Genomic DNA, 15,843 nt, shown 5'->3' with positions numbered 1-15,843 from the left:
ACTGTCTGATAATGAAGATTTCTTTGTTCTGTCCCGTGTTAAAAGGTATAGAAAAGTCAAAATTAAACTTGCATGATTCAGATAGAGCATGCAATTTTAAGACACTTTTAAATGCACTTATATTTTTAATTGTTCTTTGTTCTCTTGGTATCCCTTGCTAAAAGAGAATACACACATATTCTACACTATTGGGATCCAGTGACGTGCGGTGAGGTCAGAGGTTGGTGAGGCAATGGATATGATACACCCGATAAGCACATATATGATCCCAATAGAGGTAGCTTAAATGTATGATTAAATTAGCAGGTTGCACAATGATTATTATCATTCTTTACAACACACGAGAGAGTGAGGGGGAAAAAGAGAGGGAGAGGGGAGAGAGAGAGGGAGGGAGAGAGGGGAAGGGTAGAGAGACAGAGAGAGGGAGGGGTGTGAATATAAGGAGAGAGGGAGGGGGAGAGAAAGTGGGGGAGAAGGAGGGAGAGAGGGAGGGAGGAGAGGGAGGGAGTGAGAGGGATGGAGGGGAAGAGACAGGGAGAGTGGAGGGGGAGAGAGGGTGGGGGAGAGAAGAAGGGAGGTGGAGAGAGAGAGTGGTGGGGGGAGAGAGAGAAGGGGCGAGACAGAGAGGAGGGAGAGAGGGAGGGGGAGAAAGGGGAGAGAAGAGGAAGGGGGAGAGAAAGAGAGGGGGGGAGGGGTGGGAAGGAGGGAGAGATGGAGAAGGAGGGGAGAAGAGAGAGAGAGGGGGAGGGGTGGGAAGGAGGGAGAGAGGGAGGGAGGAGAGGGAGGGAGTGAGTGAGTGAGAGGGATGGAGGGGAAGAGACAGGGAGAGTGGAGGGGGAGAGAGGGTGGGGGAGAGAAGAAGGGAGGTGGAGAGAGAGAGTGGTGGGGGGAGAGAGAGAAGGGGCGAGACAGAGAGGAGGGAGAGAGGGAGGGGGAGAAAGGGGAGAGAAGAGGAAGGGGGAGAGAAAGAGAGGGGGAGGGGTAGGAAGGAGGGAGAGATGGAGAAGGAGGGGAGAAGAGAGAGAGAGGGGGAGGGGTGGGAAGGAGGGAGAGATGGAGAGGGAGGGGAGAGAGAGATGGGGAAGGGAGGGAGGAAGAGAGGGAGGGGTGGAGGGGAAGATAGAGGGGGAGATAGAGAAAGAGAGGGGAGAGAGAGAAGGGGCGAGAGAGAGAGAGAGAGAGAGAGAGAGAGAGAGAGAGAGAGAGGGAGGGAGGGAGGGGGTGAGATAGAGGGAGAGAGGAGGGAGAGAGGGGGGAGGGGGAGAAAGGGGAGACAAGAGGAAGGGGGAAAGAAGGAGAGGGAGGGGGAGAGAAAGAGAGGGAGGGAGGGATGGGAAGGAGGGAGAGATGGAGAGGGAGGGGAGAGAGAGAGAGATGGGGAAGGGAGGGAGGGGGTGGAGGGGAAGATAGAAGGGGAGAGAGAAAGAGAGCACAAATCTGCACAAAGATGTGCAAGGCAGCTGTTACCCAGCAGGGCCACCCTTAGAATTTGTGGGGCCCTGGGCAAAACAAACTTGCAGGGCTCCCAGCCCAGACCCTTTTTTCCCCACCCCTGTATCTCCTGCCCACTGTATGGACCACCCCAGTCCCAACCCAAAGTCATATATACACACATACATATCTCACATGCTCCCTTTTACACACACACACAGACTGTCACTCCCTTTTACACACAGACACACACACTCACTCTCAGCCTTTTATACAATTTCAGACACACACAAACTCTCTCACTCTCGCTTCTTTTTATACACAGACTCTCTCACTCTTACTCCCTATTACACACACAATCTCACTCTCTTTTACACACACTCAGACACAGACTATCTCACTCTATTTACACACAAACACACACACAGACGCTCTCTCTCACTCCTTTTTACACACTCTCAGACACACACGCTCTCTTAATATCACTCCCTTTTACACACAGACTCTCAGACATACATAGACTCTCACTCCCTTTTACACACACACAATTTCAGACATAAACTCTCTCATTCTCTTTTGCACACAGAGACTCTCACGCAGACTTAATTTCACTCCCATTTACACACACACTCTCAGACTCACACAAACTCTCTTAATCTCACTCGCTTTTACACACACACACGCAGACACACACAGACTCTCTCACTCTGACACACAGTTTATTTAACAGTACCATAACTATTAAAGAGCTACAATACATGTATCTGGGTTTAGTTAACCCCCCTTCCCATTTACAATAGAAAATCTGTTAAAAAGTGACATCAGCATACCTATTTCTTTATTGCATTTACTGCCTCCTATTACTGCATGTCACTGGATCTAGCTGCTGATTGGTGCTGCACACATTTGTCTCTTGTGATTGGCTAACTAGATGTGTTCACCAGTAGTGCAATGCTGTTCCTTCAGCAAAGGATAACAAGAGAATGAAGCAAATTTGATAATAGAAGTAAATTGGAAAGTTGTTTGAAATTGTATGTTCTATCTGAATCATGAAAATGTTGAGGTTTCCTGTTCCTTTAATAAAACTGCAGTTTAACACTGGGCCTATGCACCATTATGTACAATACCATTGCAGTTGCCTTACTTATCATCACATTGGCACAGGCTGATGGTGTGCCAGCGGAAGTTTCTGTAGCCATAGCTGGAAGTAAACGGGTGGATGACGTGAGCGCAGTGATCATGCTCCCTGCAGCAAGCGTCAGTCTCTTTATGCTCACCTGTAGGGACAAAGTGAGATGTTAGTAATATGAATGTCTGTAACTAAAGAATGAGAAATAAGGGACAGTCTACTTGAAAATTGTTATTGTTTAAAAAGTTAGATAATCCCTTTATTACCCATTCCTCAGTTTTGCACAATCAACACGGTTATATTAATATACTTTTTACCTCTGTGATTACCTTGTATTTAAACCTCTGCAGACTGCCTCTTACCTCAGTACTTGCATACTCAGTACTACCTGCATGTTAGCCAATCAGTGCTGACTTGTAAGTAACTCCACAGGAGTGAGCACTATGCTATCTATATGGCACACATGAACTATCAGTGTCTAACTGTCAAAAACTGTCAAAATGCACTGAGAAAACAGGCGGTTCAACGACTTAGAAATCAGTTTATGAGCTTACCTAGGTTTAGCTTTCAACAAAGAATAACAAGAGAACAAAGCAAATTTCATTATAAAAGTAAATTGGAAAGTTGTTTAAAATTGCATGTCCTATCAGGATCATGAAAGTTTTATTTTGACTATACTGTCCCTTTAAATGCACATATGCATAGTGTTCTATCTATTGTATTATTCCAGTGAGAAAATACAAAAATTCAGGGGTTTTTTTTAATGTGGCTTTTGGAGTTCAAAGGCTATAAAATGACATTCTAGTTTAACATAAAATGTACTGTTGTCATGTCACACATGTCATACTTGATTGGCTTACTAGATGTTTCCTTCTATGAAACCACAATGCATTGAACCTTGGTGCATGACTTTATGTGTTTCACTCATTTTCCGGAATAAACAAAAATGAAAAAGGATTTAGTTTAATAATAGAATGATCTTACAAATGATCTTACAAAGTATAAAATAAATAAATAAATAAAAATTTACACTTTTTTTTATCTAAATTTGTAGAGACATTAAAGTCAAAACTAAACTTTCATAATTCAGACAGAAATTGTAATTTAAAAAAATAACTTTCCAATTTACTTATTTTATTTAATTTACCTCTTTAGCATGGTATTTTTATTGAAATATAGCTCCTTTCCATGAGAGCATACTGAGTTAGGCTTAAAAGCGTGCATGTGTTTTGATCACTGTGGGGTCGATCACAATCCTTTAGAAAATGCATCAAATGATTTTCAACTGAAAAATACCATTAAAGTCAATTGTCTAGATTATAAGTGTTGGGGTATGGCTATTAATGCTGAAAAATTGGCCATTACGCTGGAATGGCCAGTAACGCATATTAGCTATAGTCGCGGCGGTATAGCTATAACGCAAGTATTTTAGCCTGTAATGCAACGTTCATTCCGTAATCAAAAAAATGACGTTTTAGTGCGGGATTCTCATTGCGCCTGTATTACAGGTTGTGCGGCTAAAATACTTGCGTTACAGCCTATACCGACACAATCCATACCCCCATCTGAGTTCAGTAGTTATGAGTTTTGTTAAACATTTTTGTTACACAAAATCCATAACTAAAATGTTACAAAGTACACTAACACCCAAAAACTACCTATTAACCCCTAAACCACCACCCTCCCGCATCGCAAACACTATATTAATTGTATTAACCCCTAATCTGCGACCCACCCACATTGCAACTATTAAATAAACCTATTAACCGCTAATCCACCGCCCCGACATTGCTGACACTAAATAAATCTATTAATCCCTAATCCACCGCCCCCAACATCGCTGACACTAAATAAACATATTGACCCCTAATTCACAACCCCCGACATCACCGACACTAAATAAACCTATTAACCCCTAATTCGCCATCCCCGACATCTAAATAAACCTATTAACCCCTAAACCGCCGCCCCCCCCACATCGCCAACACTATAATAAAGTATTAACCCCTAAACCTTCTACCCCCCACATCGTAAATACTAAACTAAACCTATTAACCCATAAACCACCGCCCCCCCCCACATCGCAAAACACTAAGTTTAAACTATAAATTAACCTAACTATTCTGATAAAATAAAATAAACTACCAATTAAAAAATCTAAATTACAAATTTAAAAAAACCTAACACTACGAAAAAATTGAAAAACTCTAAGATTACAAAAAATAATAAACTAATTTATCAAAAAATAAAAACAATTACACCTAATCTAATAGCCCTATAAAAATAACACTGAAGTTGAATGCAAGGTACCCATTTCAAAATGTTGTATCTTGCATTCCTATTGGCTGATTTGATTCTTCAAATTCAAATCAGCCAATAGGATGAGAGCTTCTGAAATCCTATTGGCTGTTCAAAACAGCCAATAAGATGAGAGCTACTGAATTCCTATTGGCTGATTTGAACAGCCAATAGGACTTCAGAAGCTCTCATCCTATTTAGATTAGGTGTAATTATTTTTATCATCTATACTATAATTGCGTTTGTAATGTTTAGACTAGGGGTTTATGTTAGGGTGTTAGGTTTAAACGTAATTTTCTTTTCCCCATAGACTTCAATGGGGTTGCGATACGGCAATCTCCATTCTGCGATCACAGGTGAGTTTTTTTTTCTAACACTCTCTCCCCATTGATGTCTGTGGGGAAAGCGTGCACAAGCACGTAAATTCAGCCCTTGGCTTTTTGTGCAGTATGGAGCTTAACGCACCATAACGCACAGCAGAAGGAGGTTTTACTATTATGAGAAAATATACTGGATAATCACCTAACTACAAAGTGCTTATAGCAGTGTACAATAACAATGACAAAGGTATGGGGTGACAGATAATCATGTATACAGGGATAAAGATAATACCTGGATACAGACAAATGAGATGTACTCTCACAAAAAGGTGCCCCTCCGGGGGCAAAGTGAACAAAAAATGAAAAAATAAAAATATAAATATACGTATAAAAAACTTGAATTGTTAAAGGGATAAGATCGATGAGCCTAAGTGTGTTCTGCCTGTGAAGAATAAAATAAAAACATGCAAAAAACAGCTACATGAAGTGAGTCTAATTGAAAACTGACTCACCAGGGTAGAATACAAGCCTCCTTATGTGCAATCTACACATTTCAGCCCATAAAAGGGCCTTTCTCAAGACACTGTTACAGTGTAAGCAATAAATGTGAAGTGTTCTGAAGGTAGGACAGCTGTGACTTGGCATATGGCTGGAGAATACAGTCCAGCCATTCTGCCAGTTGCTCAAATAATGACCTGTGGCTTGACGTTGACTACAGTTATTTGACTTGCACTTGTCACTACTTGGATCTGAACTTTGTTACTGACCCTTTGTTTGTTCTGACATCTTTTGAGTCCCTCATCACTTCATGGACATTCTCTTATTTGATTGTTTTCTTTGCTTTTTGAGAGACACAAGCAGACATTATTCCGAGACCTAGGTCGGTTCTTCTCTATCCTACCACAGCCTTTGGGTTATATCCTTTCTTCATTCAAATATTTATTAACTTAAATGATGCAGTTGATGATAATATAGATTTCTACAGTGTTTAGTGTTGTTTCCTCTTCTGCCTTCCTCTAGTCTGTGTCTACCTCTTTGTGTCCTCTCTGAGTCTCCTAGTTATCACTCTTCTACAGCAGCACCAGGTATTTTCTATGTTACAAGAGTTTTTAGCTGGATTTAGCTAAACACATTGCACATTAGAGGGTCAATTATAAGCTGACAAATCTTACATGACTAAGAGCTGCATAAAAACTTATGGGTGGGAGGACAGTGGATACTGACAGTGGATACTGAGGTGTTTATTTGTACCTTTGAGTGGTTAATGCCATATTTTGAATCTGCATGTATATATATATATATTGGATTCATTATCAGGTTGGATGGTTCATTTGTTATAAAAATCCTGGTGAGATCAATATCTGGTGAAGGGAGGGACTTAATATCTCCAGACTTGTAGCTATTCATAATAAAGGAACTCTCAGACAAGTACAGTTTACAAATAAAAAAGATTGGAGTGGAGTTTTAAGGCTAATTTTATTAGATTACGGGATATACATAATTATAACTGAAAATCCTAGCGGAACAGTCACACTAGGTTTTTAAAGACAGAGAAGTGATGGGGACCTGTGGGCAGACTCACATCAGGAGGGTTGGACTCGAGATGTACCATGGATGGGACCAGGGCAGGCACAGTGGGGAGGGGGTGGACCCAGTGCAGTCTCTAGACAGTGGAACACATGCCCTGATGGAGGAAGCTGCAGGAGGGACAGATCACACTATGGAAAAGTAAAATCCTACTATACAGTAAAATACAAATCTCTGCCTGTGATCATCTGGCACATCAATCTGCAACAAGTTTACATTTGTCATATCAACCTAATGCTGTTCTGTCACTTTAAAAGCACCAAACTGTTAATGAATATTTAAAGAGACATAATAGTAAGAATTAAACCGTGCATGAATATTAAGCATTTTGCAATATACTTGTATCAGCAAAAAAGGTTCATAAAAAAGTTATCACTGATTCAGGGGCTCAGGTAAATACACTGCCTGCGCCCAGGAGACACTGAGACTAGGTTTTGTATGATACCAATTCTGGTACATGCACTGTTGGCTCTCTGCACAGGAGCAGTGACTCAGTACAGCTGCTTTGGGCACGTGCAACATGTGACAGAAACAGCTTTTTGCTAAAAGAAATACATTCTAAAAATGCTCTTTGTTAAAAAATAAAATGCACTCATGTACATTTCAGTTTTGAGTATCATGTACTATAAAAAATTACTTCTATATAGAACTTCTATATTTCTAAAATCAGATCATCTGGAGATATAAAATAGAGCACAGTGAATCAACATTCTCTTTTCAATAACTGATTACACTTTTTACATTTAAAAAAAATACTAATACTAATATTGATCCTCTTGGTTTATCTAATTGTCATTATTTGTATGGTGTTACTTCCTGTGCTGTCATGTATAGCAGTAGCCATATGACTAATGCGCGCCCATGCTAATATCTTCATCAGGTAGGTGTCTGAGGCCAAATTGTGGTGTCTCAATTCTGACATTGGAGATGTTAAATTTATTTTATATGCACTTCACTTTCAATATAGATAAAATCTTCAAAAATATTTAGCATGCATATTGCTTCAATACATTGGAGTTTATAATGAATCTTATTTAAAGGGACAGTGAAGTCAAAATTAAACTTTCATGATTCAGATAGAGCATGCAATTTTAAACAACTTTCCAATTAACTTCTGTTATCAAATTTGCTTAGCACTCTTGGTATCTTTTATTGAAGAATAAAACTAGGTAGGCTCAATAGAGCTCATGAGTGTGCACTTCTGGAACTCTATGGCAGCAGTGTTTTGCAACATTATTTCTAGCTTTGTTATACAATGGTGCAAAACACTGCTGATATAGAGTACTAAATACACGTGCACACTCCTGAGCTCTGAGCCTACCTAGTTTTACTCTTCAATAAAAGATACCAAGGGAAATAAACAAATTTAATAAAAGAAGTAAATTGGAAAGTTGTTTAAAATTGCACACTATCCGAATCACAAAAGTTTAATTTTGACGTTACTGTCTCTTTAATTTTAAACGTCTTAAAAATAAAAAAAAAAGTTTATTCATTTGGAAATTTACTGACAAGTTTCTGGCTGCTCTGGAGATTTTTCTCTAGTAATGACTGAACATTAGTTTCATTTTCCACAGCAGAACCATTTGAATACTGACACTCATTCACAAAACAGATGCATTGTGTGAAGAATAAAAAATAATACAAAATCTAGCAACAACTAATAAAATACAGAATAAAAATATATTAAATGAAATCTATCATCAACCAGCGATGTTACACAAATCACATCCCAGTCCTCAGTTATTATCACATCTAATTAGTGTTATGCATCAGTTCCAACATTCACCAATCTAGTTTCCTCCTAGCTGCCAGTTAGTAAATATGAAAATACAGCAAGTGCTGCCAGCTGCTGTGCATACAACGATCACACTGGATAAAACTTGCTCAAGCAATAAAGTCAACACTTGTTATCTGTAATATCTGTATGAGTTAGCGTTTTATATGAACGGGGTTAACATAGTGCATACCCAGATCAGTGTAGGCATCAGCGCTGTTCCCTGCCCCACACCACAGGGTCCCAGGGTAAGTAAAACCTCTCTTGGCTCTGTGGTGCTGATAGGTGTCTGTGTTATCCATTGAATAAGCCTGCACCCCTACTGAAGCTGAACGCTGGAAGATCTCACACCTCATCCTGGCTTCAGCAAAACCTTCATAGCTCATGTCTCCTCCAACGTTCTGCTTATCACTCTTGCACTGTTGCAGAAAATAACTAATTGCTATGTTATCCCCATCCACAGTGCAGGACACCAACTGCCTCCTTTCATCCCATGTAGCGGTTACTAACTCCATGCCATCTGTCACCTGATGCACTGTGTACTGGTGCTGGGAGGAGATCAGGGCACAGTGCTCATCGCCCAAGCTTCCTTCCTTACCGAGAACCCCCATCACCCCGCACATAACGCTAATAAGAAGTAAGCTTGGGATGACCCACATGCCTCCGGCTAGTTCAGCACCACAGCCAGAAGACAGCACCCAGCTCTACAGCTCAGTGCATTTATAAGGGGCCAAGGTGGTCTGATAGTGACACAGACATAAATGCCACTTGAGAGGAGGGACCTTATGTTAAAGGCACGAAGATATAGTCTCTCTCACAAGCCTACAAGGCAACATAATAGTGTTACCATTACCTCTGCTTCAATAGTGACTGTTCCTCCCTCTCATTCACCCCCTCCTTCCACAAGGTCCTGTGAAAGGGATCAAGTTATCACAGACACCAGAGACTGGGCGATGTTTTAGTCTATTCATACTATGAATTAAAGTGTAAAACTGTATTTCTGGGATAGACTGGTGTATATCATACTGAATCGGATTCAGTAGCATAAGAACTAGAGGATTTTGTCTCTTTTAATGCATAATTAGTTTGCTTATACCTAATGGTATCAGGGAGATATATTTTTGAGAAGGTGATGGAGAAATATGGGGATCAGTCTGTAGGGAATTATGGCTAATAATTACACAAGGAATATACTATAAAATATAGAGTTTATGTTCAGAAATATAAAACACTCTCTATGCTTTTGATGGACATATTTTTTCATCATAAATTCTAGTAGTGCTAAGCCTCTCAAGTTTAACCCCTGGTATCCGGCAAGGGTTGAAACAATTTGGATTGGTAAAATTTGTAAAATGTAGATTATATATACATTTAGGTCACTTAGACAAATCAAACATATGTTTTGCTATTCTGGTTATATTTATCAAGATCTGTCTATTACAAAAAATGATATATTATTAAAACTTGATTTTAATTCAGCAGAGTCACAGATACGTGCATGTTTTCTGCTGTTCAAGCTCACTTTTAATAGTATTACTTGAATGATATTGAACTGTAATAGGTCATTTCTGTTTGTCTTTTGCTCAGTCAGCCAACCAGTAGTGAAATCACTGGCCTCACAAACATCCTTTTTATACATGGAAAGGGTAAACACACAACCATGGAACAGATTATATATGGGTTAATGCCTAACCCAGGAGTAGCTTCTTTTGTCACACTTGTGTCATAGGCCTGCAGCTACCATGTTGCCATTGTGCTTTAACTTTAAGAATAAACAGGGCTGGTCCTTACCTATTGTCTCTGCTTGTAGTTCCAGCTTGATGACTACCTGTTTATTTGTCTGACTTCCTGAGCTCTCGGCTGTTTACCAGGTGCTTATGTGCTTGTCTACCTGTGTATGCCCTGTACTGTCTAGGATTACTCTGTCTATTTATTGTTGAACACTAAGTTTGAATGAAATACACTTAAATTTAAAAAAAAAAAAAACAATATCATAAATTATAATCAATCATCAGACTAGTTAGTGAGACACATACACATCCCCATTACATTTATGTACTTCTCCAATTATCAGCTCTCAAAAATGCAAAATTAGAAGGTTATCACATTAAGCAGGTGCAATAAGTGGCTAATCACTGTCAGTTTACTGTCCTCACAACAGTATCCCTATGACATGCCTAAAGGAGAACGTTAAGTGTAGAAATATATATGATGGGATTCAGGAACTATCTATTCTGATGCATCAGCTCATAAAATAATTGCTAATTTCAAAGTAAAACCCATATTAAACACATTGTTGGCAAGTAAACAATCAAATATATTAACAAAATAAAGAAACCTTCAGTAACCATAGAAATATATTAAAGGGACACAACACAATTTTTTTTCTTTCATGATTCATATAGAGCATGACATTTTAATCAACTTTCTAATTTACTCCTATTATCAATTTTTCTTCGGTCTCTTGCTATCTTTATTTTAAAAGGAGGAATGTAAATCTTAGCAGCCAGCCCATTTTAAGTTCAGCACCATGGATAGTGCTTGCTTATTGGAGGCTTAGATTTACCCACCAATAAGCAAGCAAAACCCAGGTTCTTAACCAAAAAGGGTCCGGCTCCTATGCATCACATTCCTGCTTTTAAAATAAAGATAGCAAGAGAACGAAGAAAAATTGTTAATAGCAGTAAATTAGAAAGTTGCTTAAAATTGTATGCTCTATCTGAATCATGAAAGAAAATTTGGGTTTAGTGTCCCTTTATTATATATGTTTGGCAAAGGGATGGGATAGCACGGGTAAAGGCTATTTCTAATGCAGGAGGAAAAAAACAATATATATAAAAATGTATATGAATGCACAACAAGCTCCAACATATAAGTAATCAGGAAAAATCAAAAAGTATCAATAGATAAGTTCATATATGTACATATCAAAAATGGGTTATCACAAATGTATGTCAAATCTGGATGCTGGAGTGTGATTCCCAGAAGTTTAAGTTGCAGGGTGTATCTCTGTAATTGCAAATAGTAGTTCCAATGGATGTGATTTATACTTACAGGAGATTACCTCAATTGATATGAGGTAAGTGTAGAGCAATCCTGGAGAGCCTTAGTGTGTCATATAAGATATCCGCCGCTGGATCAAATGCTGTGAAATGCCTTCTGTGCTTCCTGGAGTGTAGTAACAGCACTAGAAACTTTCGGTCATCTTCCCATCAAGTCATTAATCTTCATTAATTAATTAATCATTAATTCTGATATAGAAATGAGCTATTTTTGCATTGTGACTCAATACAAAGTTAACATCCTCATTTTGACCACTTATATGATTGATTTACTAACTTACTCATGTAGGTAGAAACACTGCACAATGCTGTATAATTTAGATTATTTTGTTGCTTCTTCAGGAGTTTAGTGGAGTCTCCTGTGTTTCCTGGGCACTGGATCCAAGTGAGTGCTGTGTGTTTATGTGGGGATCGCTGAGGCTGCAACACCAGCTCAGTGCGAGCAGTCAGTGAGTGGACCTGCATACAGGGGCAGCAGCTTGAAAATCGGAGCGCTTACCGTGGCTTATTGGTGGCTAAATGACAGCCACCAATTAGCAAGCACTATCTATGGTGCTGAACCGAATAAGCTTTAAATTCCTGCATCTTAAATAAAGATAGCAAAAGAATGAAGAAAAAATGATAATAGGAGTAAATTAGAAAGTTGCCTAAAATTGCACGGTCTGTCTGAATCATGATAGACAAAAAATTGGGTTTAGTATCCCTTTAAATTTGGGGGCCTCACAATGGCCTTCGTCCTGAGACCCAGTGAAGTCTAGTTACACCCCTAAGCTGACCCAGACCTCCATGCTCATTTCTTTACATACTGAGGTAAGTTAGTCAGTCGTATTGACTCATATGCATCCAAATTGATTAGCAAATTCTCACACTCAGGATTAGGTATAGATAAGACACCAAATAGTTGCCAATAAAATTAGGCTTTATTTAGTGCTCAATAAAATACAGTCAAGACAAACAGAAGGTCAAACGTGCTTCATATGCTCCCACTTTTTCAATTACTTATATGTTGCAAAGATACACACCCCTATTTAAAGGGTGTAAACACACCTATGTCCATTATATGTACAATGCAAACCTATTAAAATACCTGACCAGTGTTGGACAAAAAACATTTTACAAATGAAGTAATAGGATCAGCGCTTATGATAGCAAGGGGAATCTAGCAACTAAAAATAATAGATAAAACAGAAGAGTATTTGTAATAGTAAAAAATATATTAATTTATTTAAAACATGCAAGGATATCTAGCTTTAGCAGATAATATACGCTGACCGGTCACTTACACAGTATTAAATCATATATGATGTAAACCTATAAAAATAGATTCTTAAAATGACAATAACAATCTTGAACATATGTTTAAAAGCTGCTTTCTATTTTGGAAGTTTTGCGACTAATTTCCAATGTTTAAATATATAGTATGTCTCTGTTTGTAAGAGTCCTTTCTTTGTGCGTTTGTGTCACCTTTTAAAACACTTTGCCTCTTTCCTCCAATACAGTTCTGGGACGTTGTAATTATACCCGAACTCCTACTTTTAGCAGGTGGAGGACAATATGTAAAATGACAAGTGTCCAATACGGTAGAGGGTAAGTCTCACCTTAGAAAGCTCTCTTCACATCTACAGCGATTTCTGCAGTGGTTGGGTGACAAATGTCCTCTATAGTACAAGATAAGTCTCACCTTAGCAGGCTCTCTTCCCAGCCGTAGCGATTTCTGCTCACAGGTGTTGTAGTTTACCGGACGCCTCCGCGTCTCCTGTGCGGCTCCACGCTGGTCAGTGCTTCCGTGTTCAGCCATGTGTGTTTAAGCAGGCCAATGAGAGTCCTTTTAGCAGCGGGATAATCCAAATTAGTAGTTTTCCTGGGTATTTCGGCAAACTCTGCGCAGAGTAAGCCTGTTTTGTAAGTTATTAGGCTGTTTGTTACAAAATACCAACACTCATCAACATGTTTCGCCTGACTTGCAGGCTTTTTCAAGACAAACAGCCTAATAACTTACAAAACAGGCTTAATCTGCGCAGAGTGTGAATTTTGCCGAAATACCCAGGAAAAATACTAATTTGGATTATCCCGCTGCTAAAAGGACTCTCATTGGCCTGCTTAAACACACGTGACTGAACACGGAAGCACTGACCAGCGTGGAGCCGCACAGGAGACGCGGAGGTGTCCGGTAAACCACAACACCTGTGAGCAGAAATCGTTGCGGCTGGGAAGAGAGCCTGCTAAGGTGAGACTTATCTTGTACTATAGAGGACATTTGTCACCCAACCACTGCAGAAATCGCTATGGATGTGAAGAGAGCTTTCTAAGGTGAGACTTACCCTCTACCGTATTGGACACTTGTCATTTTACATATTGTCCTCCACCTGCTAAAAGTAGGAGTTCGGGTATAATTACAACGTCCCAGAACTGTATTGGAGGAAAGAGGCAAAGTGTTTTAAAAGGTGACATAAACGCACAAATAGTATCTCCCTCAAAGAAAGGACTCTTACAAACAGAGACATACTATATATTTAAACATTGGAAATTAGTCGCAAAACTTCCAAAATAGAAAGCAGCTTTTAAACATATGTTCAAGATTGTTATTGTCATTTTAAGAATCTATTTTTATAAGTTTACAACATATATGTTTTAATACTGTGTAAGTGACCGGTCAGCGTATATTATCTGCTAAAGCTAGATATCCTTGCATGTTTTAAATAAATTAATATATTTTTTACTATTACAAATACTCTTCTGTTTTATCTATTATTTTTAGTTGCTAGATTCCCCTTGCTATCATAAGCGCTGATCCTATTACTCCATTTGTAAATTGTTTTTTATATATGCAACCTTTAGGGAGAGTTGCATTTTAAGAACAGCTTGAGGTTTCTGCAGGGTAGCGCTGTTTATATATTCACCTTTTGGACAAAAAACATTGCCTTATAACTCTACGGCCTTATACATAATTATTGAACATATTTACATATATACAAATTGGTAAGAATAGCAATAGATTCCTAAATTCGAAAAACAATGTTACACATTGCTTAATTCTATTCCTGCTGATACATTTCACTGAATGGAACAAATGATACATAGAAAGAAGACACAGAAAGGAAACACATATACAAATACATTATCTCATATTTCTACTTATACACACGGGGGATTAGATCCATTTTAAACCCGCTGATCTGATATCGCATAACACATATATATGAACCTAAAGGACAATCTTGCAGCAACCCTCTTTCTAATAGTGTACAGGCTTTTAACCTCTTCTTCTGTCTCTCTCAAAGCATTGTTTGATACTGCAGTGCTGTGTAGGTAAACTATATGTTAAATATTTGAACTGCTTCTTATGAATATGTATGCCTATACCAAAAAGATATACCTTTCCAAATTTTGTACAATGATACTCAAACATATAAGGAGTTAATTAAATCCTTTATCCTGTATATATAATTTTGTTTACTCCACATATAATTACATCCCAGTCAGAATTTTGGGCTTTTGGTACCCTTGTACCTAACTGGAATATCCAGTAAACCTCCTTCTGACCTGGTGACTTCAACCTGTTTCCTCCCCTAGCCTGTCTCTTCACATGTTGAATGCCCTGAAATAATAATAAATTGCTATCTCCATTGTGATAACGAAAATGCAGGGCAACCAGGGTATCCGATTCTGGATCCTCAAATGCTTTAAAAATCTCTTTTTCAGGGGTCTTGTTGTCTGACCGACATACTTTATATTGCATAATTTACATGTCAATAAATATACAACGTAACTGGTGTTACAATTAATATAATTCTTTTTGGTGAATAAGCAAGTATAAGCCAGGTTTTGAACCAAAAATGGGCCGGCTCCTATGCTTTACATTCCTGCTTTTTAAATAAAGATAGCAAAAGAACGAAGTCAAATTTATAATAGGAGTTCATTAGAAAGTTGTTTAAAATTGCATGCTCTATATGAACCATTAAAGAAAAAAAATGTGAGTTTAGTGTCCCTTTAAATAGCTTAATTTCTGGCTGTTTGCAATCAGCAGATGTTTAGCTGACAGACATGGTTAGTCCATGCCAAAGAATATACACTTGCTTAGTCTTCCTTTATGAACCCTCACACTATATTTGTAAAGACAGGTCCATATACTTTCTGTATACTGTGAGCCCTGTTTGCTGGGTGGGGTAGAGCAGAGGGGATAGACTTGATGCATGTAGAGCCCAGGCCTCCCTATAGCAATGCCATTATTGATTGCAGGGC

The 15,843-nt window shown here is 38.7% G+C and overlaps 1 protein-coding gene across 1 annotated transcript in view; it reads right to left on the bottom strand.

The window, feature by feature from the left end:
- Positions 1 to 9,365, bottom strand: part of PROCA1 (protein interacting with cyclin A1) — a 45,154-nt gene extending 35,789 nt beyond the window's left edge. Inside the window, exons 1-2 of the mRNA XM_053704590.1 lie at positions 8,733 to 9,365; positions 2,576 to 2,708 (exon numbers count right to left, since the gene is read on the bottom strand). Coding sequence (XP_053560565.1) covers positions 2,576 to 2,708; positions 8,733 to 9,198 — 599 coding nt within the window. The 5' untranslated portion in view covers positions 9,199 to 9,365. The remainder of the gene's footprint in view (positions 1 to 2,575; positions 2,709 to 8,732) is intronic.
- Between the last annotated feature and the right edge of the window lie 6,478 nt (positions 9,366 to 15,843).

This window comes from Bombina bombina, chromosome 3 (assembly GCF_027579735.1).
Source record: "Bombina bombina isolate aBomBom1 chromosome 3, aBomBom1.pri, whole genome shotgun sequence".
Lineage (NCBI taxonomy): Eukaryota > Metazoa > Chordata > Amphibia > Anura > Bombinatoridae > Bombina > Bombina bombina.
This window is presented reverse-complemented; position numbering and strand designations above follow the sequence as displayed.